This window comes from Budorcas taxicolor, chromosome 3 (assembly GCF_023091745.1).
Source record: "Budorcas taxicolor isolate Tak-1 chromosome 3, Takin1.1, whole genome shotgun sequence".
Lineage (NCBI taxonomy): Eukaryota > Metazoa > Chordata > Mammalia > Artiodactyla > Bovidae > Budorcas > Budorcas taxicolor.
This window is the reverse complement of record NC_068912.1, coordinates 67,361,378-67,384,499: the sequence shown is the minus strand read 5'-3', so window position 1 is coordinate 67,384,499 and position 23,122 is coordinate 67,361,378. Positions and strand designations below refer to the sequence as shown.

The 23,122-nt window shown below is 37.5% G+C and overlaps 1 protein-coding gene across 1 annotated transcript in view; it reads right to left on the bottom strand.

The window, feature by feature from the left end:
• Positions 1 to 2,612: 2,612 nt before the first annotated feature.
• PIGK (phosphatidylinositol glycan anchor biosynthesis class K) overlaps positions 2,613 to 23,122 on the bottom strand; it is a 145,887-nt gene continuing 125,377 nt past the window's right edge. The window contains exon 11 of the mRNA XM_052637363.1: positions 2,613 to 3,101. Within this exon, the coding sequence (XP_052493323.1) occupies positions 2,985 to 3,101 (117 nt within the window). The 3' untranslated portion in view covers positions 2,613 to 2,984. The remainder of the gene's footprint in view (positions 3,102 to 23,122) is intronic.

Below are 23,122 nucleotides of genomic sequence, written 5' to 3'. Positions count from 1 at the left end.
CAACATATACTATAGTGGAAAATACTAAGTAAGCAGAAACAAGCTGAGTTATGCTTGTTGTGGGAATCATCATTTTCAACTAGCTTAGGATATAAAAAAATGGAAACTATAAATGAATGAATGATTTTTTTGTACTTAATTCCAATTCTTCTTGATCCAATTTAATCAGCTTTGCATCCAAACTACATTTCTCCTTCATAAACTGCAAATGAACATCTTTCATAATTTTAAAATCCGCATCATTTGGTTTCTTTATCTCATGCAGGCTGCCTTTGAACAGTATCATTTTATCCTGTCCCTCCCCAAAAAGGTCAGGACATGTCTGCTGGGATCCATTTATATAGTATCCTTGTCCTGCTGAAGGGCACTGTAGGGGAAGAGAGAAAAAATACCAAAGAGAACAGGAATAACACTGAGCAGCTTAGGAAGGTAAATAAGTACAACAGAAAAAGGGGCCCTGGCACCATTAACTTCCCCCTTGGTATCTTCCTAACCAGAAATATGAAAAATAACACCACCAAATATTTACAGTGTCCAAAGGGTTTAGTCATATCATTAGCTCATCTGATCCTCACTACAACACTGTGAGAAATGCAAAAGGAAAACACCTTTCAGTTGCTCAGTTCTTTGTGACTCAAGGAGAATATGTTTAAGGCTGTGCTTTTATGTTATCATTTAAAGTCTGGGCCATTTAATTACACTTATGATATTACCCACTTAACATATGCAGAGGATTTACTTATTATTGAAGGCAGAATATGCTTTACGTAAAAAGATTATGGTTATGAGCTAAGCATTTAACATATTTCAAGCTTTTTGCTTTAACTGTATTCTGACAATTCAATAATGAAACAGAAAGAAATAACTGCCCTTTGAAATTTGTCTGGAATACAATTAATCTTGTATATTATATCCAGTATTACTTTTCCCAGTTTGGCTTTAACTAAGAAGGGCACCTTCTTCAATCTCTGAAGAGGAATCCTTTTCCTTTCCAGCAGTCTTTACCATCAGGATATGTTTCATTATATTCAAACTAAATTACTTTGGCTCAAGAACAATTATATTTCCTTTACTAATCTAAGTAGCTTACCCCTTCCAACCATAGTGTCCATGACCTTGTGTAAGCGTTTAGAGGATGACACAGTCAACCTTTGTCTCATAGGAGTATTAAAATCCAGCTATTTGAATTTAAGTTTGCTTTTCATCCTTTCTATGTACAAAAAGATGCTTTTCCATGTAATCAGATAAAATTTTTCCTTCTTCATTTACCTAGTGTACCAATAAAAAGATCAATTAAAATGAAGATTCAGAGCTTGCAAAAAGCTTCAATACCGTTTGTTCTAATCTGAGCGATAACAGTTAATCCTTTGCCTGTGAAAAGAATGATCATTTTGCATATAATTAAAAGGTAATATTTTAAGTGCTACAAGGAAAACAGAGTCTAAGGAATATTAACTTTAAGAGGTCTTATTGTAGAGGAAGAGTTGTCTTCTGAATGTTTCCTATAATTACAAAACATATCTTCATAGTGAGTTTAAGATTAACACAAAGTTTCTGGATACAACAGATAAAATACAAAAATGTATCCCAGGGACACGAATACTCAACTTTCAGGATTTCTTTCTCCCCCTCATATGTGAAGAAACAATATCTGGCCCTGACAGCGAAGCACAGTCTCAATACCATTTCCAGTTACGAGACAGATAGAAGATGGCCGGTAAGATGAAAAAGTCAGTCATGGGGATATGAGCTCTTGCATCTCATCAGAGACCAGACAAGAGGTTTACTGTCTTACATGATGCATCAGTCACACACAAGGACGTGGCCACAAGCACAGATCTTTCCTGCAGTCTATCCACTTTATGGGACTGTCCAGAAAAAGTGCAGACCCAGCCAGTGGGCAGCAAGTAAAAAAGCAGTATCTTTTTCAGTGAGGAAACTGAAGAGGAGGTGATCAATTCTAAAGGATCACAGAATGCTTAGAAACGAAAAATGATGGGATTTGTTTCTCCTGAGCAGTCAATATGTGACATTTCCAAAGATCTTAAATTTTCCAGATAAACTGACAGTAAATAAAGCCCTGGAGACTCAGTACCACAGATTAAAAAACTAATTTTTCATATTTGTTTATAATTTTAGCTGTAGAATTCCAGGAATAGCTGATAAATAAAATATTAACACATGAAAGTGTTAGTTACTTGGTCATGTCTGACCCTTAGCAAATGCATGAACTATGGCCCATCAGACTCCTCTGTCCATGGAATGCTCCAGGCAAGAATGCTGGAGTGAGTTGCCATTCCCTTCTCCAGGGGATCTTCCCGACCCAGGGATTGAACCTGGGTCTCCTGCATGGCAAGCAGATTCTTTACCATCGGAGCCACCAGGGAAGTCCATATTAACACATCAAAGAACGAAACAAAAGAAAATCTGTGGAACAAAGTAGTCTAATTATAGAAAAATATTAAATAAATTACTGCACATTCATAAAATGGATGGTACACAGCCATTCACAACGTGTCCTTGAAGAATGTCCAAGGAGAGGCAGAGGGTTGACAACATACTGCAAAATGACAACTGACAAAATGTTCTATGACGTCTATTTTGGAAAAAATATGAAAAAGACTAGGAGAGTATACATAAAAAGAGAATTTAATGTCGTCACATTTTTTTCCTTTCCAAATGAAAGGGGATTAAACAAGGGGAAATTCTTATTTTCAGAAACAGTCAGTGAGAATATTGTGATCTCTTTATCCCAATATTTTAATAACACACAAAATGAAAAACTGAAATATATTTAGAGCCATTTAGTGCTTGCATTAACAACAATTTTTCTTTAAGTTATAAAACCAATAATTTGTTCTAATTTACAGTTTGCGTATACTTTCTGCCAAGTCACACAAGAACAATGTATTTTTGAAAATCTATTGACATGAACTTATATCCAATGTTGTAGCCTTTCATGCAGTCTTCATACACCACCACATTTAGAAAATGAACTTCATATGCTTGATTCCGTAAGTTTTGAAGAAAACCATGATAATGAGTGCCCACAATCCCAGGATAAAACCCCCAGGAGGATGCCAATCCTTCAGCTTTGGTTTCTGCAAAACAAGAATGACATTATAAATTTAGCAACAGATAAAGACCGATAGAAAATAGGTAATTCACAGAGTGTGTGTTTAAGGGGTAGTAATGTAGATTAAATTAAATGTACCGTTAGCCTTCCCTATCTGCAGGTTCCACACATATAAACATGTCCTGTATGTTTCTTTGTGCAGCATAGAAAGGCAGATCAGTCTTCACCATTTACTTGTCATTTCACCAGCTACATTATGATCCTGATATTGAAGGTCTGTGACTACTGTCTGTTTATGAGTTATATTAATACTTCCTGGATTATGAGCCAAGATTGTAAGGATAGTTATGAGAATCCTATTCTAGGATGGATTAAAGTGAAAAACTGTAACCTGAAATTTGCGTTCGTCACCATGTAAACTAGATTCCAGAAAGGCTTTTAGTGGTTTCCACAACTTATATTTTGTTTTTTCCTCTACATAACCAGGATACCTAATGCTCTTCACTCAATCTTCAAATTATCACATGAAAAAATAAAAAAGAAAGGAAAGAAAGAAGGAAGGAAGGAAGAGAGGGAAGGAGGGAAAAAACTAAAACAAGTCAAATCTACCAGAAATCAGTAAGGACCAAGCCATTAATTCATTGCCATGATTCTTATAAATTTATGTTTATTATACATGCTTTAAAATACCTAATAATTACCTAATGTATTCAAGAGTATAAACTCACTGAAAATATTCCAAAGGATATTTTGATAGAAAGAAATTCTATTTTCTTTTAATTTTATAAATGGAGAAGTTTATGCAAATGCCTGATTTTCAATTAGGTAATCCTTTTCATTTTTTTTTAACAAAGGAAATGAATTACTATATTGAAGTTGCAGTTATCAAAACTTTAAAAAACCAAATTTTGATAAAGTAACATGTAATTTTTAAATTAAAATGTTTTAGATAAAAATTTCGAAGTTATGCTGAGAATAAATAATACTTCAAGAAATTTGCAACAACTGTAATGTGATATAAAAAAATCAATGATTTCTTTTTTTTCCCTTTTGATGAGAACTCTTAGAATTTACTCTACAATTTCCATAAACAATATAAAGCAGTGTTAATTACATTAATCCTACTGCATATACCACATCTAGTATTTTTTAATTAATTTATCTTAATTACAGGATAATTACTTTACAAAACTGTGATGGTTTTTGTCATACATCAACATGTATGATAAGCTCAGTGGTTCTCAAACCATTTCAGATGGTTTGTAAGCTCTTGGAACATTGTGCAACACTGAAAAATCTTAATTTCAGTAGAAAATCTATAGTAATGAATATAAAATATAGTTATAATAAAGGTAGGTATATAAGTATCATACGCATGTGACATGAAAATACAAGTGAGCGAACTAAATAAACATGATTAACTGCCGTTCAGTTTTTGTCCTGTTTATTCTCTAATAGTCAAACATTGGTAACTCTTGCCAATGGATGAACAAGCTTAAGATCAAAAATTCTTTTTCCACAACTGGGAAATGATTATCTAGTAAAGAGCTATTAACTCAAAAAAAAAAAATCATTATTAGTGGAAGCACACCTTTATACAGCAGTCAGAAGACGCTCCCTGGGAATCTACTTTAAAGAGTATTGACTTGGTTGAAGAGATATGATTCAGATTTTCCCCAGTAACTAGGAATCTGATTTATACAGTATTTGAAAATACACACACACACATACACACACACATACACACACACACACACAGGTTACTAAGCTATTACTTTTAAAAAGTTAAATAAATATTGTCAAAATCTGGCATTAAACTATGCACTGTAGAAGAACAGGTTATAATATAGACAACTGTTCTATAAACTAATGAACCTTCAAGAGTTTAAGAGCACCTAAAACTTTCAGGTGGTGTTTAAATCAAGTCATGTAAGAAAATGCTGAACATCATTTATGCACTATGATTCATTACAGATTACTGAAATAAATAATCAAGTAGTTAAGAGCAAATCTTACTTCTGCACCTGTAGGAATTCTAGTTACTTTTCAATGAGATGGATTCCCTGAAGTTGTGATTTCACCATTACATCTTAAACCCAGAGGGCAGAACCAGTTGCCAGAGATTAGACAACTGTAGCTTCCCAGGTGGCGCTTGCGGTAAAGAGCCTGCCTGCCATGCAAGAGACGTAAGAGACCCGGGTTCGATCCCTGGGCTGGGAGATTCCCTGGAGGAGGGAATGGCAACCCACTCCAGCGTTCTTGAAGAATCCCATGGACAGAGGAGCCTGGTGGGCTACAGTCCATGGGTTGCAAAGAATCGGACACGACTGAAGTGACTCAGCGTGTAACTTCTTTAGACGTAACTAGCATTTCTCCAGTGTTCTTGCCTGGAGAATCCCAGGGATGGGGGAGCCTGGTGGGCTGCCATCTATGGGGTCACACAGAGTCGGAGACAGCTGAAGCGACTTAGCAGCAACAGCAGCAGCATTTCTCCAAAGATTGGTCCTGATAGTTATTTCAATCTCCTATGTTTAAAACTGTTTCAGAGAATTCTAGAGGCACTGCTTCCTGATCCTTCAACTAAATATGTCCCACATTTAGACCACTGATGCCCAGGAGAGGACAAGAGGAGAAAGCAAAGTGCTAGAACTATGGTTTGCCAATGGCAAACTCTGAAGGCAATAATGGAAGACCAAGAAATGTATGTTATTACTCTGGAAGTATTACGGAATGGTATATTTATTCACATTACAACACTACAAGCTAACAAAAGTAGCAAATCTCAGCCTTTCAAAACTACTATTTGCAGTTGCTCTATTTTTACTGTATAGTCATTACATATATTTGACTAACAAAAAAATGGAAAATGAATTATTAACTAAATACAGTTTGGACTCTTAGCTTAGCATGACATCTATGAAGAATCCTACTAGTGCAGCTGCTCCCATCTTCTCAAGGAAGGCACATAAAAAGGCACAGAAAGAGACAACAGCACTCTCTACTAAAATTAACTTAACCTCTGATGAGAAACCTCGGACAGTTTCACTATCTGCAAGTCTGGAAACCAGGTCTAGAAACAAATTAATGGTGGCCCAGTTTTCTTAATACTACACAGGATCCAAAAGATTGCTATGCTCTGTGAAACAGGTAATTCTGTCAGCTGAGAAAGGGATTTTAGCTCTCTCCCTTTTTCTGCCTTCTGTTTAAGAGAAACAGTGTTGCCAATGAAGGTGACTTTATGAGGCAGCCAGAGTAGTGCAACTCTTCCCCAACCAATTAATGGCATACTTCTTTCTACATCTATTTAAATATAATTCCCAGTAAAGAGCATATCAGAAAGTAGCGGGCCCTGGCAAAGGTTTACTGCATCCAAGAAGGGTCAACATCCAAACAACAATCTCTGCAAAGACAGGAAAATACAGGAAAAATCCTTTCAATAATATATGTTAAGAAACAATGTTTTTTCCACATACTTTATCTTTTTAAAGTGGCCAAAACCCAGGCACACCCAGCACAGCAGCACATGACCCTAGTTTAGTTTACCAAAACCACATCTGATGACTGGCCACCAGTCACTGGGAAATGTTGAACAACTATTCTTCAGATACAGATCTGAAAGGATCCAAATCTAGGTAGATGGTGAGAAACATCCACATGCTCTGTTGGGAGATACTGACAGTATTCTAAGAAAAAAGGCAAAAACCAAGGTGAGGTCCATGAGTAAGAACACTCCAACATATGAAGAAGAAATTTCCCAAAGACACAAAGAACATATCTCTGAACAGATTTCATAAAGAACAAAAGAATAATTTTAGAAAAATTTTATTTGACATGGATTTGAATAAAAATGCACAAGAGGCCAAAACCAAATGAATAGCATAAAGATAAAATAATACAAGATACAGGGACAAAAGGTTGAGGTAAAAAGGGAGCTGGAAGATAGTGTCCTAAGCACCTCTCTGAGTCCTTTATTCACCGAATTGTGGTAGACTAATCACAGAAAAAAAAGGTCCTAATTCCCCATACTTCCTTCCCTGTGTCCATACATTTTGAATATATTGCTTTATGGCAGTTCTCATCAAGAGGTATACTCTACGTCTTTCTTCCATGCCTTGTGACTTCTTTTTGCCAATGGAAAGCAACATAAGCAATGGTATCCTAATTCCATGCTAGCCTCAAGAGGCTTTCTTTGCCTGTTTCTGCTCTCTCTTATACCTCTGCTACCACCATGAGAAACAAACCTAGGCAAGGCTTCTGGAGGTAAAAAAGACATCAGATGGAGATGAACTCAAGTTCTCCAGCCAGCAGCCAGCCACCTCCCAGATGCAGAATTGCCTAGCCAAGACAAGGCTGACCAGAGACTCACAAGGGTGCCCAGCTAAGAACAGAACTGCTTAGCTGAACTCAGCCTGAATCCCTACCCTGAAGACTTATGAGTCAAATAGATAGCTGAAGTTTTAAGCCACTAACTTTTGGTTTATTATTCATCAAAAGCTATGAAATACACCCACTGAGATGACCATTAATATAGAAGGAAAAATCCTGATCCTTTATTATCATAAGAAAATAAAGTTCTCATCTACATACTTTTCAAGTTTCTACAACAATGGTATATATAAAACCAGCATGAAGGGCGGCTAATCAGCTCCTTGTGGATCATGAACTTGATCGAGGTGAGGGAGGTCTGTCAAGATAATCCCCCTGATGTATTCTAGAACAAGAAATTCAGCCCCATTTCACTCATCTGAGCTAAATTTCACCAAGTAAGGACTGCAGCAAACACCTGTGTCCCCTGAACAGTATGTATAGCAGACTCTGTAGAAGTCATGCTACAGTGTCTTCTAGAGGTAAATTTTGTGAATGTTCTTTGCCCCATACCCCTCACTTTAAGGGAGCGGCAGTTATGCTCACTTTTAGCTCTTTCTTGTAGTCTTCCTGGGAAGAGATTGACTCCACTTGTCACCATGCTGGGAACTACTCCCAAGGAAATAAAGTGGGGGAATCTAGAGACTAATTCACCTCATTTCTCTCTAACCGTCCTCCTCCCAAATACGTGAGCTACTCTAGCTCAAGTCTTGTTCCTTTCCTTTAGAAGTTAGTCAGCAATTCATATCCATTGGATATTGCCCCCACCCAACCCTCTGCTAGAGAAATGTTCATTTCTCCCAGAATCTTGATGTATCTTACATATGATAAATCTGTAAAGCAATTAATTTAATCTAGGATAATTAAAGATGATTTGTTTTTAACTATAATTTTGCTTCCAACAGAAAATTGACCACTGTTCTACCTTAACCATAATTTTAGTTTTTTTCTGACACAAATGCCCACTATTGTTAATTAATATCACTCTGGAATTTTTAGCCAATCCAGATGTCAGTTCAAGGAGGAAATAATTTTCATATTTGCAGATTTTATAATTAGGTATCAACAAACTATACAAAATCAACTCTTAGAATTACTGAGAACAAAGAGTTCAGATCTGAGATAAATATAAAAAAATACCCTTCCAATGTGCCAGTAAAAATGAGTTGGAAAACAGAACAGAAACAAATTTCATCCACAATAGCACTAAAAAACATAAAATATCTGGGAATATTCACAGCATGAGGATAAAAATCTCATTTTTTAATGTCATTTTATAAATTTATAAAATCTAATTCTATAAATTCATCTCATATGTTAAAAATCTATATTACTTATAGAGGGGTAAACAGTCCTGAATATCAAAGAGGATATGATAAAGCTAATCTATAATATTTTTCTGATACAAAATAGAAAAGATCAATGAAACAGAATAGAAAGTAGTCAGTCAGCTCAGTATCCAACAATTTGGATATTATATTGGATATTATAAAAGAACTATAACAAATCAACAAGCAAGGAAATATTCTTACTGGTCCTCTAACAATGGGTTAACATCTGGAAAAGAAATCAATTTTGTTTCTAAACCAAAACTACAAACCAAAATATACTTCACATGATTAAGAATTAGATGTAAACATATGACATGTAAAAAAAAAATGTTTTCAATTACTTTTGTAAAGTGGCACCCAGGGGTCTATCATAATGGTAGCTATGTTAATGGTACCAGTGGAGAGCAGTTACAAAGGATTTCATTGTGAAGAGCATGCATCAAAGGGCCTGCAAGCTAAGGGGACTGTCAGTGGGTGGCTATTCAGGAAGGACTTCTTGGATGAGCTGGCCCTTGAACAAGGTGTCATATGTAAGCTGATGGACAGGAGGAGATAACACCCAAGCAGTGACACATGGAACAAAATCATGGTGATGGTAAAAGCCAGGCGTTGAAGAGTGATGCTCCAGCCATACTACGCTAGCAGGGGGAAGGTGACAGAAAGAGGTTTGCATCTGCTTTGTTCAATGCCAAACCCACTGGATTCTGGCACTTAGAAAATCCTGATGAAAGAAAGGGTGCAGCTTGAAAGTAGAAAGCATTATGGCCAGGAGGGTCACTCTGTGAATAACCAGTTGCATTCTGGGATCTGAAACAATGCAATGCCTCTGAGAGCTTAGCCAGCAACCACCCACAGGTGAATATGGTAAAAGAGATAAAATGTCAGACAATCTGCACAGTAAAGGGATTTATAAGTTTAAAAGCAATAAATGGAAATAAAAAGGTGGAGAAATTTTTAAAAGAACTTTTTGAAAAATTGATATTTTATGAAGTGTATAAATCAAACTAAGAGGCAAATAAGTGAGAAAATATGACAGAAAGGGGGTTAAATTCAGTACTTTCAGATCTGCCAAAAATGAGTAAGAAAAGATGCACAGATTTATGAACAAATGTTATAGGGAAATGAAAATTTTCACAATAATTACAAATGGCTAATAAAAACCTGAAAAATTTAATTTTTGATCATAAAAGCAAGTTAAAATGTTAATTATTTCTTCCTTGCTTCAAAACTGAATTAGTAAATGTTAATAAGGATGGTCAACTTTTCAGGGAAGGAATCTATTTATATGTTCAGAAGTCTTTAAAATGTTCATAATTTTTCATTCCTAGAATCTGTTGCACTCCTAGCTAGGATCTACAGTAAGGAATTCAGAAATGCTGACAAAGGTTTTGCACAAAGATTTTCTTCTTACTGTTATCTACAAAATAAAAATGGAAACTATATAGATAACATGAGAAATACTGCACATCAACATAATAGCCATCAAGAATGTTCTCAATTTTAATGATTTGGAAAGATGCTTTAGACTGTAATAAGAAAATAAAAGTAAAATGCAAATTGAGTATGAAATATGATCTTATGACAATATTCAAAACGAGGAAACTGAAGTCTGAATACAGTTTCTCAGAAAGAAATAGGATTAGAGGTACTTTGAAACTTTTCTCTACACTTATCTACACTTATGAAAATATATTTTCTACAATGGATAGGTATGTCTTTAATTATTTTTATGGGGGAAAGAGGAATGCAGAGGAAAAACTTTTAATAAAAGAGTCCACCTAGAAGAATCTTTCTATATTCATCTTTTACAAACTTAGAAGATGTTCTACAATAATACTGTTTAGTACATGATATCCTACTTTGAGAAAAAATAACATGAATAGCATGACAGCAACATAATAAAATAAAGTGCTTTTTCAGTATGTATTTAATGATATTTCCAGAGAATAACAATATTGCTATTTTTAAAATAACTATAGGTAATATTTTAGGCATTCTACAATGATTTTACTTACAATCAAATGAGAGATTGGTATAATTATTGCATTTTGTAGTACAGCTGCATTTGAGGGAAGTTCACATTAAAGTATAGCTTGTAATTTCATTTGTGTCCATATTAGAGCTTCTCATAAAATGACTAATTTTATGTAGTTAAGCTACTCTACTGACTGCTATTAAATACACTTTTTTAAAAAACTTTCACAATAGCCATAATACAGAGGTGAAAAGCATATATAAAACATTGCAATGTGTCATGAGCAAACACTTAAAAGCTTAAGGGCTACCTATTATTGAAATGCCTAATATTTCAAATTAAAAAGATAGGTAGCTTAGCAACACTACATTGCCAATTGTGAACAGTGTTCAGTCTCCTCTTTCATGTTTCTAGGAGAATATTAACCACAGAACTTCAAACAGTTAACAGAGAACAGAACTAAGTATTAAAATTATGCAAAAAGAAAAAATCGAGGATTTAAAAAATTATACATGTTTACTGGAAAACAAATAGAAAATTTACAATGTTTCAATAAGATTTTTTCCTTAAAATATAATGAGCATATCAGAACAGTTAAATTATATTTTAAGTAAAGAAAAAAAAAATCCACTAAGGTTACAATTACTTTAGCAAATAATTTAGCTATTTGTTTTCAATCGTTTAATTAGTTGTAGTTTGTTAGTATCTCCAGTCTATCAACATCTTCTGCATAAAATATGATTTGTAATCTTCAAATTATACTTGTCGTATACATCAAGTTGTGGTCAGCAGGATTCTAAGAGAGTCCCCTAGATTCCCTCTCCCAGGTGTGCGTATGCTGTGTAATCGCTTCCCTTTGAGTGTGGACCAGGGCTTATGAATATGACGGGATATCACTCCTTTCACTAGGTTACATTATATTACAAAGACAAGGGGATTATGAAGATGTTATTAAGGTCCCTAATCAGTGACCTTCAATTAGTCAAAAAGGAGATTATCCTGGAGAGAGAGACTAACTAATTAGGTGAGCCCTTTGAAAGAGGGTCTACATATCAGGGACGTAAGTCAAGAGAGACAAACAAGTTCAGTTCAGTTGAATTCATTTGCTTACTCAAGTCTAACTCTTTGCAACTCCATGAACCACAGCATGCCAGGTTTATCTATCCATCACCAACTCCCAGAGTCAACTCAAACCCATGTCTATTGGGTCAGTGATGCCATCCAACCATCTCATCCTTTGTTGTCCCCTTCTCCTGCCCTCAATCTTTCCCAGCATCAGGGTCCTTTCAAATGAGTCAGTTCTTAGCATCAGGTGGCCAAAGTATTGGAATTTCAGCTTCAACATCAGTCCTTTCAATGAATATTCATGACTGATTTCCTTTAGGATGGACTGGTTGGATCTCTCTTGCAGTCAGAATACCACAGTTCAAAAGCATCAATTCTACGGCACTCAGCTTTCTTAATAGTCCAACTCTCACATCCCTACATGACCACTGGAAAAAGCATAGCTTCGACTAGACAGACCTTTATTGACAAAGTAATGTCTCTGCTTTTTAATATGCTGTCTAGGTTGGTCATAACTTTCCTTCCAAAGAGTAAGCATCTTTTAATTTCATGGCTGCAATCACCATCTGCAGTGATTTTGCAGCTCAGATAATAAAGTCAGCCATTGTATCCACTGTTTCCTTATCTATTTGCCACAAAGTGATGGGACCAGATGCCATGATCTTCGTTTTCTGAATGTTGAGCTTTAAGCCAACTTTTTCACTCTCCTCTTTCACTTTCATCAAGAGGATCTTTAGTTCTTCTTCACTTTCTGCCATAAGGGTGGTGTCATCTGCATATCTGAGGTTATTGATATTTCTCCTGGCAATCTTGATTCCAGCTTGTGCTTCTTCCAGCCCAGCGTTTCTCATGATGTACTCTCAGTATAAGTTAAATAAGCAGGGTGACAATATACAGCCTTGACGTACTCCTTTTCCTATTTGGAACCAGTCTGTGGTTCCATGTCCAGTTCTACCTGTTGCTTCCTGACCTGCACACAGGTTTCTCAAGAGGCAAGTCAGGTGGTCTGGTATTCCCATCTCTCTTGGAATTTTCCACAGTTTATTGTGATCTACACAGTCAAAGGCTTTGGCATAGTCAATAAAGCAGAAATAGATGTTTTTCTGGAACTCTCTTGCTTTTTTCATGATCCAGTGGATGTTGGCAATTTGATCTCTGGTTCCTCTGCCTTTTCTAAAACCAGCTTGAACATCTGGAAGTTCACGGTTTGCGTATTGCTGAAGCCTGGCTTGGAGAATTTTGAGCATTACTTTCATAGCATGTGAGATGAGTGCAATTGTGCGGTAGTTTGAGCATTCTTTGGCATTGCCTTTCTTTGGAATTGGAATGAAAACTGACCTTTTCCAGTCCTATAGCCACTGCTGATCTGGATCTGCCTAAAACAACTTAAAAGCAATCCTTAAAGGAATCAAACTGATCCTAGAATAAAATCCAGCACTCATTACAAGAATAAAACAAAAATCCAAAATGTAACAGCCAACAACAACAACAACAAAAATAAAACAGCTAGTATCCAATCGTTTAAAAGGACATGGGAAGGAGGAAAATATCACCCAAAGCCAAGATTTAAATTAGTCAGTTGAAATAGACCCATATATGAAAAAGATGATGTATTTAGTAGACAGAGCTCTTAAGACAGCTATTATAAATTGCATGTAAACATGATCATATGAGAAAAGAGAATATATAAATAAGATCTATTATAGGATTTCTAGAGATGAAAAATATATATAAGATGAAAGCTACATTGGATGAAATTAAGAGTAGATTAGACACTTTAGCAGAGAACTATTAAGACAGCAAGAGAAGTTACTCAAATGAAGCAGAGGAAGAAAAAGAGAAGGGAAAAGAATACACAGAGCCCAAGTTATGCCTATCATGGCATAGTATTAAGCAGGAACACATTCATGCAACTGGAGTCCTAAATAGGGAGAGACAAAAATATGTTAAATAATGACTGAAATTTTATCAAATTTCATAAAAACTATAAACCACCAAATCCACAAAGCCCAACACCAAGAAACACAGAGAAAGCCACAAAAAGGAACATCATAATCAAAATTCTGAAAAACAGTGGTAGGACTTCCTTGGTGGTCCAGTGGTTAAGAATCCATCCACAAATGCAGTGGATACATGTTCGATACCTGGTCTGGGAAGATTTCATGTGCCACGGGGCAACTAGGCCCATGTGTCACAACTAATAAAGCCTGCACGCTCTAGAGCCCACGTGCCACAACTTCTGAACCCCTGCGCCCACAGCTCATGTTCTGCAAGAGAAACCATCGCAGTGAGAAGCCTGAGCACCACAACTAGAGAAAGCCCAAGCGCAGCACTAAAGACCCAGTATAGCCAAAGTAAACAGATACATTAATTTTTTTAAAAAAAGAAAAGAAAAACAATGATAGCAAGAACACCTTAAAAGCAGTCATGTAAAAAGAGATTTACTCTTACAGAGAGGAGTTTAAGAAACTACAGCAGATGAGTTAGTCACATGATTACACAAATAAAGTTTTATAAGAACACAGCCATGCTCATTCATTTACATATTGTCTATTGCTGCTTTCACATTACACCGAAGTTCAGTAGTTGCCAAAAAGATCAGACACCTAAACTATTTACTATCTGGTCCTTTAAGAAAAAGTGTACTGACCCCTGCTACAGTGGAACAAAGATAAGCATAACTGAAGATGCGCTGTCAGCAACCGTGGAATCCAGAAGACAACGGAAAGGCATCTTTAAAGTCCTGAAACAAAATAAATGTTACCTAGACTCTAGGGAAAATGCGCCAAGTGAAAAAGAGTCTTTCGAGGATGAACATGAAATAAAATTTCAGTAAAACAAAACCTTTGAGAATTCAACAGACGTTTACTGCAGCAGACCTATACATAACAATATACAAACTTCAGTTCAGTTCAGTTCAGTCGCTCAGTCGTGTCCGACTCTTGGCGACCCCATGAATCGCAGCACACCAGGCCTCTCTGTCCATCACCAACTCCCAGAGTTCACTCAAACTCACGTCCATCAAGTCGGTGATGCCATCCAGCCATCTCATCGTTTGTCATCTCCTTCTCCTCCTGCCCCCAATCCCTCCCAGCATCAGAGTCTTTTCCAAAGAGTCAACTCTTCGCATGAGATGGCCAAAGGACTGGAGTTTCAGCTTTAGTATCATTCCTTACAAAGAACACCCAGGGCTGATCTCCTTCAGAATGGACTGGTTGGATCTCCTTGCAGTCCAAGGGACTCTCAAGAGTCTTCTCCAACACCACAGTTCAAAAGCATCAATTCTTCGGCGCTCAGCTTTCTTCACAGTCCAACTCTCACATCCATACATGACCACTGGAAAAACCATAGCCTTGACTAGATGGACCTTTGTTGGCAGAGTAATGTCTCTGCTTTTCAATATGCTATCTAGGTTGGTCATAACTTTTCTTCCACGGAGTAAGCGTCTTTTAATTTCATGGGTGCAGTCACCATCTGCAATGATTTTGGAGCCCCTAAAAATAAAGTCTGACACTGTTTCCACTGTTTCCCCATCTATTTCCCATGAAGTGATGGGGCCAGATGCCATGATCTTCGTTAGCAATACACAAAGTGGTATATCAAATACTTATACTATAAGGTATACCTACAGCAGACCTATAATACAAGAAATGTTAAGAGAAGTTCTTCAGGCAGAATGAAAATTACAACAGAGGGAAATACAGACTTCCACGAATGAAAGAGAAGAGATCAAAATGGTAAACTGGTAAACAAATATATAAAAATATTTTCTTCATTCAAAAATTTCCTTAAAAGATAATTGACTGTTTAAAGTAAAAATGACAATATATTGTGTGGCTCATAAAGATGTAGAATCAAAACATATAACAACAACAGCACAAAGAATGGAAGGGAGAAACTGAGAACATAGCATTATAAAGTTCTTATGCTGTACATAAAATAATATACTATTTAAAGTTCGTGTTTAGTCACTCAGTCATGTCCAGCTCTTTGCAACCCCACGGACTGTGCCCCACCAGGCTCCTCTGTCTATGGGATTTTCCAGGCAAGAATATTGGAGTGGGTTGCCATTTCCTTCTCCAGGCGATCTTCCTGACCCAGGAATCGAACTGGGGTCTCCTGCATTGCAGGTGGATTCTTTTACAGCTGAGCTACCAGGGAAGCCTCAAGAAGATGACTACCAGGGAAGTCAACTATTTAAAGTAGACTGTATTAAATTAAACATGCGTATTATAAATCCTAGATTAACACACTAATAAGGTGGATTCACTTAATAAACCAAAAGTGGAGTTAAAATGGCATCCTACAAACTCAACAGAAAACAGAAAAAGAAAAGGAACTGAAAACAGAAGAAGCAAACATAAAACAAACAGCATTACAGCAGACCTAAATCCTGCTAGCCTGGTAGCCGATCAGGCTCCTCCATCCATGGGATCTTCCAGGCAAGAGTGCTGGAGCGGATTGCCATTTCCTTCTCCAGGGGATCTTCCCGACCCAGGAATTGAACCTGGGTCTCCTGCATTGCGGGTAGATGCTTTACCGTCTGAGCCACCAGGGAAGCTTGATCTAAATCCAACCAGATTTAAATTCCATTTAACTACTAATAATTACATTAAGTGAAAGGATCTTATTTAAGGGACGAGATCTGATATAGAGTGCCTGATGAACTATGGACGGAGGTTGGTGACATTGTACAGGAGACAGGGATCAAGACGATCCCCATGGAAAACAAATGCAAAAAACCAAAATGGCTGTCTGAGGAGGTCTTACAAATAGCTGTGAAAAGAAGAGAAGCAAAAAGCAAAGGAGAAAGGAAAGATATAAGCATCTGAATGCAGAGTTCCAAAGAGTAGCAAGGAGAGATAAGAAAGCCTTCTTCAGTGATCAATGCGAAGAAATAGAGGCAAACAACAGAATGGGAAAGACTAGAGATCTCTTCAAGAAAATTAGAGATACCAAGGGAACATTTCATGCAAAGATGGGCTCGATAAAGGACAGAAATGGTATGGACCTAACAGAAGCAGAAGATATTAAGAAGAGGTGGCAAGAATACACAGGAGAACTGTACAAAAAAGAGCTTCACGACCAAGATAATCACAATGGTGTGATCACTCACCTAGGGACAGACATCCTGGAACGTTAAGTCAAGTGGGCCTCAGAAAGCATCACTACGAACAAAGCTAGTGGAGGTGATGGAATTCCAGTGGAGCTATTTCAAATCCTGAAAGACGATGCTGTGAAAGTGCTGCACTCAATATGCCAGCAAATGTGGAAAACTCAGCAGTGGCCACAGGACTGGAAAAGGTCAGTTTTCATTCCAACCCAAAGAAAGGCAATGCCAAAGAATGCTCAAACCACCGCACAATTGCACTCATCTCACACGCTAGTAAAGCAATGCTCAAAATTCTCCAAGCCAGGCTTCAGCAATACGTGAACCGTGAACTTCCAGATGTTCAAGCTGGTTTTAGAAAAGGCAGAGAAACCAGAGATCAAATTGCCAACATCCGCTGGATCATCAAAAAAGCAAGAGAGTTCCAGAAAAACATCTATTTCTGCTTTACTGACTATGCCAAAGCCTTTGACTGTGGATCACAATAAACTGTGGAAAATTCTGAAAGAGATGGGAATACCACATCACCTGACCTGCCTATTGAGAAATCTGTATGTAGGTCAGGAAGCAACAGGTAGAACTGGATATGGAACAACAGACTGGTTCCAAATAGGAAAAGGAATACGTCAAGGCTGTATATTGTCACCCTGCTTATTTAACTTCTATGCAGAGTACATCATGAGAAACGCTGGGCTGGAAGAAACACAAGCTGGAATCAAGATTGCCGGGAGAAATATCAATAACCTCAGATATGCAGATGACACCTCCCTTATGGCAGAAAGTGAAGAGGAGGTAAAAAGCCTCTTGATGAAAGTGAAAGAGGAGAGTGAAAAAGTTGGCTTAAAGCTCAACATTCAGAAAACGAAGATCATGGCATCTGGTCCCATCACTTCATGGGAAATAGATGGGGAAACAGTGGAAACAGTGTCAGACTTTATTTTGGGGGGCTCCAAACTCACTGCAGATGGTGACTGCAGCCATGAAATTAAAAGACGCTTACTCCTTGGAAGAAAAGTTATGACCAACCTAGATAGCATATTGAAAAGCAGAGACATTACTTTGCCAACAAAGGTCCGTCTAGTCAAGGCTATGGTTTTTCCAGTTATCATGTATGGATGTGAGAGTTGGACTGTGAAGAAAGCTGAGTGCTGAAGAATTGATGCTTTTGAACTGTGGTGTTGGAGAAGACTCTTGAGAGTCCCTTGGACTGCAAGGAGATCTAACCAGTCCATTCTGAAGGAGATCAGCCCTGGGTGTTCTTTGTAAGGAATGATGCTGAAGCTGAAACTCCAGTCCTTTGGCCACCTCATGCAAAGAGTTGACTCACTGGAAATTACTCTGATGCTGGGAGGGATTGGGGGCAGGAGGAGAAGGGGACAACAGAGGATGAGATGGCTGGATGGCATCACTGACTTGATGCATGTGAGTCTGAGTGAACTCTGGAGCTGGTGATGGACAGGGAGGCCTGGCGTGCTGCGATTCACGGGGTCGCAAAATTTGGGCACGACTGAACGACTTAAGTGAACTGAACTGAGTTTAGTTGCTCAGTCCTGTCCAACTCTTTGTGACCTCATGGACTATAGCCTGCCAGGCTTCTCTGCCCATAGAATTCTCCAAGCAACAATACTGGAGTGGGTTGCCATTCTCCTCCCCCGGGGATCTTTCTGACCCGTGGATTGAACCCAGGTCTCCACCACTGCAGGTCATTCTTAACCATATGAGCTACAAAGGATCTTAGTATTCCAATTAAAAGGCAGAGATTCTCAAGTTGAATAAAATCATAAAACTCAATGATATTCTACCTATAAGAAACCCACTTTAAATTCAAAACACAGATAAATTAAAAGTGAAATGAAAATCTCTTTTTCCAAATGGAAAAAGAAACCTGGGAAGGCCATATTAACATCAGAACAAAGCAGTATTCAGAACAGCGGTCCCCAACCTTTTTTGGCACCAGGTACTGGTTCTGTGGAAGACAATCTTTCCACAGACCTGGGATGGGGGATGGTTGCAGGATGATTCAAGCACATTACCTTTACTGTGCACTTTATTTCTAATCTAATGCTGTCACTAATTTGATAGGAGCTACTGGTCCACAGCCTAGAGGATGGGAACCCCTGCTTTAGAACATCGAATATTACAGGGAGTAAAAAAGAACTTCTCATACTAATACGGAGAAGGCAATGGCACTCCACTCCAGTACTCCTGCCTGGAAAATCCCAGGGAAGGAGGAGCCTGGTGGGGCTGCAGTCCACGGGGTCGCTGAGGGTCGGACACGACTGAGCGACTTCACTTTCACTTTTCACGTTTATGCACTGGAGAAGGAAATAGAAACCCACTCCAGTGCTCTTGCCTGGAGAATGCCAGGGACGGGGGAGCCTGGTGAGCTGCCATCTATCGGGTTGCACAGAGTCGGACACGACTGAAGTGACTTAGCAGCAGCAGCATACTAATACAGGGATTGATTCACCAAAATGGTATACCAATTCTAAATGTTTTATGTACTTAAAGTTTCAAAAACACATATAAAAAACTGATAGAACTGAAAGGAAAAATTATAACTGTGTATTTCAGTGCAATCTCAGAATTAGTAAAAAAAAAATCAGTAAGAATATGGAAAATCTGAACATTATCAACCAATTTGATATAGTTGACATATTTATTTACCCAGTGATATTAGAGTGCAAACGCTATATTAGTGCACGTGGACATTCACCATGACGGACCAGTTTCTGGTCTCTAACACAAGTCTCAAATAATTTTTAAGGCCTGATGTCACAGAATATTCCACAAGTGGAATTAAACTAGAAATCAGTAACAGAAGAGAGAACTTGGAAAAATCTTCAAATACTTAGAAATTAAACAATATATTTCTAACCTAAGAAGAAATTACAAGGGATATTAGAAAATATTTTGAATTTAATGAAAATATATTTGTCAACTGAAAAGAATGCAAAGCTGAAGAACTGATGTTTTATTTGGCAGTCTTACTGAAGACTTGAGTCCAGGATACAGGCTCTCAGATAGCTCTGAGGGACGGTTGGAAAGAGGTAAGTGACAAGTCAGAATATACAGGAGTTTCTGTGGGGGAGGCAAGAAAAAAAAGGAAAGGGGAAAAAAAAAACAAAACCCAGGTATCCAACATCAAACAATTACTGCTAACTGTATTTTTAAAACCAGACATTTCAAGTTAATGAATTTATCACTTTTCTATGTACGGGAAGATGCAAGAGTCTGGACTTATTGAAATTATTCCCTTGATTTGCATGTTAGCAATCTACTGCCAGTATTCCAGTTTTCTCCATTCTGAGTTCCTTACCCTCAGGGTGCACTGTCAGCACTGGCTGCAGTTGCTGATGGCTTGATGGTGGGCAGTCTGTTTACTGAAATGGCAGGTGACACTCTTTATTCATACACTTCAAAATGTGTGGGATGTACATAAATCATGCTTACAGAGATATGTATAGTTTTATACAATTGTATTAGAAAAGAATATCTGAAATCAGCAATTTATGAAAAAGATTCCACCTGGAGAAATTTGAAAAAAAAAAAAGAGCAAATGAAACCCAAACTAAGCACAAAAAAGAAAATTAAAAAGTGAAACTCAATAAAAGACAAAAAAAAAGGGGGGGGGTGGAGACTGCTTCTTTGAAGTTCAAGAAAATTGAGCAACTTCTGAAAAAACTGGTTTAAAGGGAAAAAAAAAAAGGAAGAAAGAGAGATTATCACCACAGATTATATAGAGATTCAAAAAATAATAAGAGGATACAAAAATAACTTTATGGCAATGAATTTGGCAAGCTATGCCTTGACAGATACAAATTACCATCTTATCCAATTTTAAGCCAGATAATTAAAAGACACATAACTTCGGTAGAGTCCACAAAAACTTCCACATCCCAAACTGATATGGAAAGAAGAGAATCAAGCAAAAGGAAAGAGATTTCCAGTCAGCCTCTAACACAAGAGATCTGTGCTGATAAGAATGCATTAGGGAAGAACCCAGAATAGTCAAGCAGAAACTGCAAATAATAATGGTTAACACTTAAATATTTACTATACACCAAGCATTAAAGAATTTTAAATGTTTCAGTGCATTGCCTTCAAGGTAGATAATATCATCACCCTGCTTAACAGATGAGGAAAATTAACAATTATTACAAAACTACCACCATCACACATAATCATGATTATCATTTATGGAGTACTGACCAAAAGTTCCACTCCTTTATAAGACCTTCACATATATTATCTTATTTAATCCTTACAACAGCACTGTGACACAATTATATAATTAGTGTCTTATTTCAAACATGAGAAAACTATATTGAGCAACTTAACGAGTCACAAGCTAGAAACTTTAGTAAGTGGTTTTGCTAGGCATGAAACATGGTTTAGTTTGATTTCAAAGTCAGTGCTCTTAACCACTACATAATACTCCTAAATTGCAGAATTACTCTGGGAATAGGTCGAGACTTCTCCTCCAGGCAACTCCCTACCTCATGAATATTATGGGGCAACAAAATAAGCTTTCCTTGGAAAGTAAGCTATGACAAACCTAAAAAACAAGTTAAAAAAACAGAGACCACTTTGCTAACTAAGGTCTATATAGTCAAAGCTAGGGTTTTTCCAGTAGCCATGTATGGATGTGAGAGCTGGACCATAAAGAAAGTTGAGCACCAAAGAATTGACGCTTTTGAACTGTGGTGCTGGAGAAGATGCTTGAGTGTCCCTTGGACTGCAAAGAGATCAAACCAGTCAATCCTAAAGGAAATCAACCCTGAATATTTATTGGAAGAACTGATACTGAAGCTGAAGGTCCAATATTTTGGCCACATGAGGTGAAGAGCCTACTCACCAAAAAAGTCGCTGATGCTGGGAAAGATTTAAGGCAAAAGGAGAAGGGGGAGGCAGAGGATGAGATGCTTAGATAGCATCACCAACTCAATGGACATGATTTGAGCAAACTCCAGGAGATAGTGGAGGATGGAGGAACCTGGCACGCTGCAGTTCATGGGTTCACATGACTCAAAACAACAAAATAAAGCACAAGACTAATGAGCTATAGACCACATATTGGCGATAGCTGGTGTTAAGATTCAGGGGTAGAAGCGGGGAAGAAAGGTTGCTTTAATAGCAAGAGAAGAGGCTACCACAAGAGAATACTCTACACATGGATATCACCAGCTGGTCAACACCGAAATCAGACTGATTATATTCTTTGCAGCCAAAGATGGAGGAGCTCTATACAGTCACCAAAAACAAGACAAGGAGCTGACAGTGGCTCAGGATCATGAATTCCTTATTGCCAAATTCAGACTTACACTGAAGAAAGAAGGCAAAACCACTAGACCATTCAGGTATGACCTAAATCAAATCCCTTATGATTATACAATGGAAGTGAGAAATAGATTTAAGGGCCTAGATCTGATAGACAGAGTGCCTGAAGAACTACAGATGGAGGTTCATGACATTGTACAGGAGACAGGGATTAAGACCATCTCCATGGAAAAGAAATGCAAAAAAGCAAAATGGCTATCTGACGAGGCCTTACAAAAAGCTCTGAAAAGAAGAGAAGCGAAAAGCAAAGTAGAAAAGGAAAGATATAAGCATCTGAATGCAGAGTTCCAAAGAGCAGCAAGGAGAGATAAAAGAGCCTTCCTCAGAGATCAATGAAAAGAAATAGAGGAAAAACAACAGAATGGGAAAGACTAGAGATCTCTTCAAGAAAATTAGAGATACCAAGGGAACATTTCATGCAAAGATGGGCTCGATAAAGGACAGAAATGGTATGGACCTAACAGAAGCAGAAGATATTAAGAAGAGGTGGCAAGAATACACAGGAGAACTATACAATAAAGATCTTCACGACCAAGATAATCACGATGGTGTGATCACTCACCTAGAGACAGACATCTTGGAATGTGAAGTCAAGTGGGCATTAGAAAGCATCACTACGAACAAAGCTAGTGGAGGTGATGGAATTCCAGTGGAGCTATTTCAAATCCTGAAAGATGATGCTGTGAAAGTGCTGCACTCAATATGCCAGCAAATGTGGAAAACTCAGCAGTGGCCACAGGACTGGAAAAGGTCAGCTTTCATTCCAATCCCAAAGAAAGGCAATGCCAAAGAATGCTCAAACTACTGCACAATTGCACTCATCTCATATGCTAGTAAAGTAATGTTCAAAATTCTCCAAG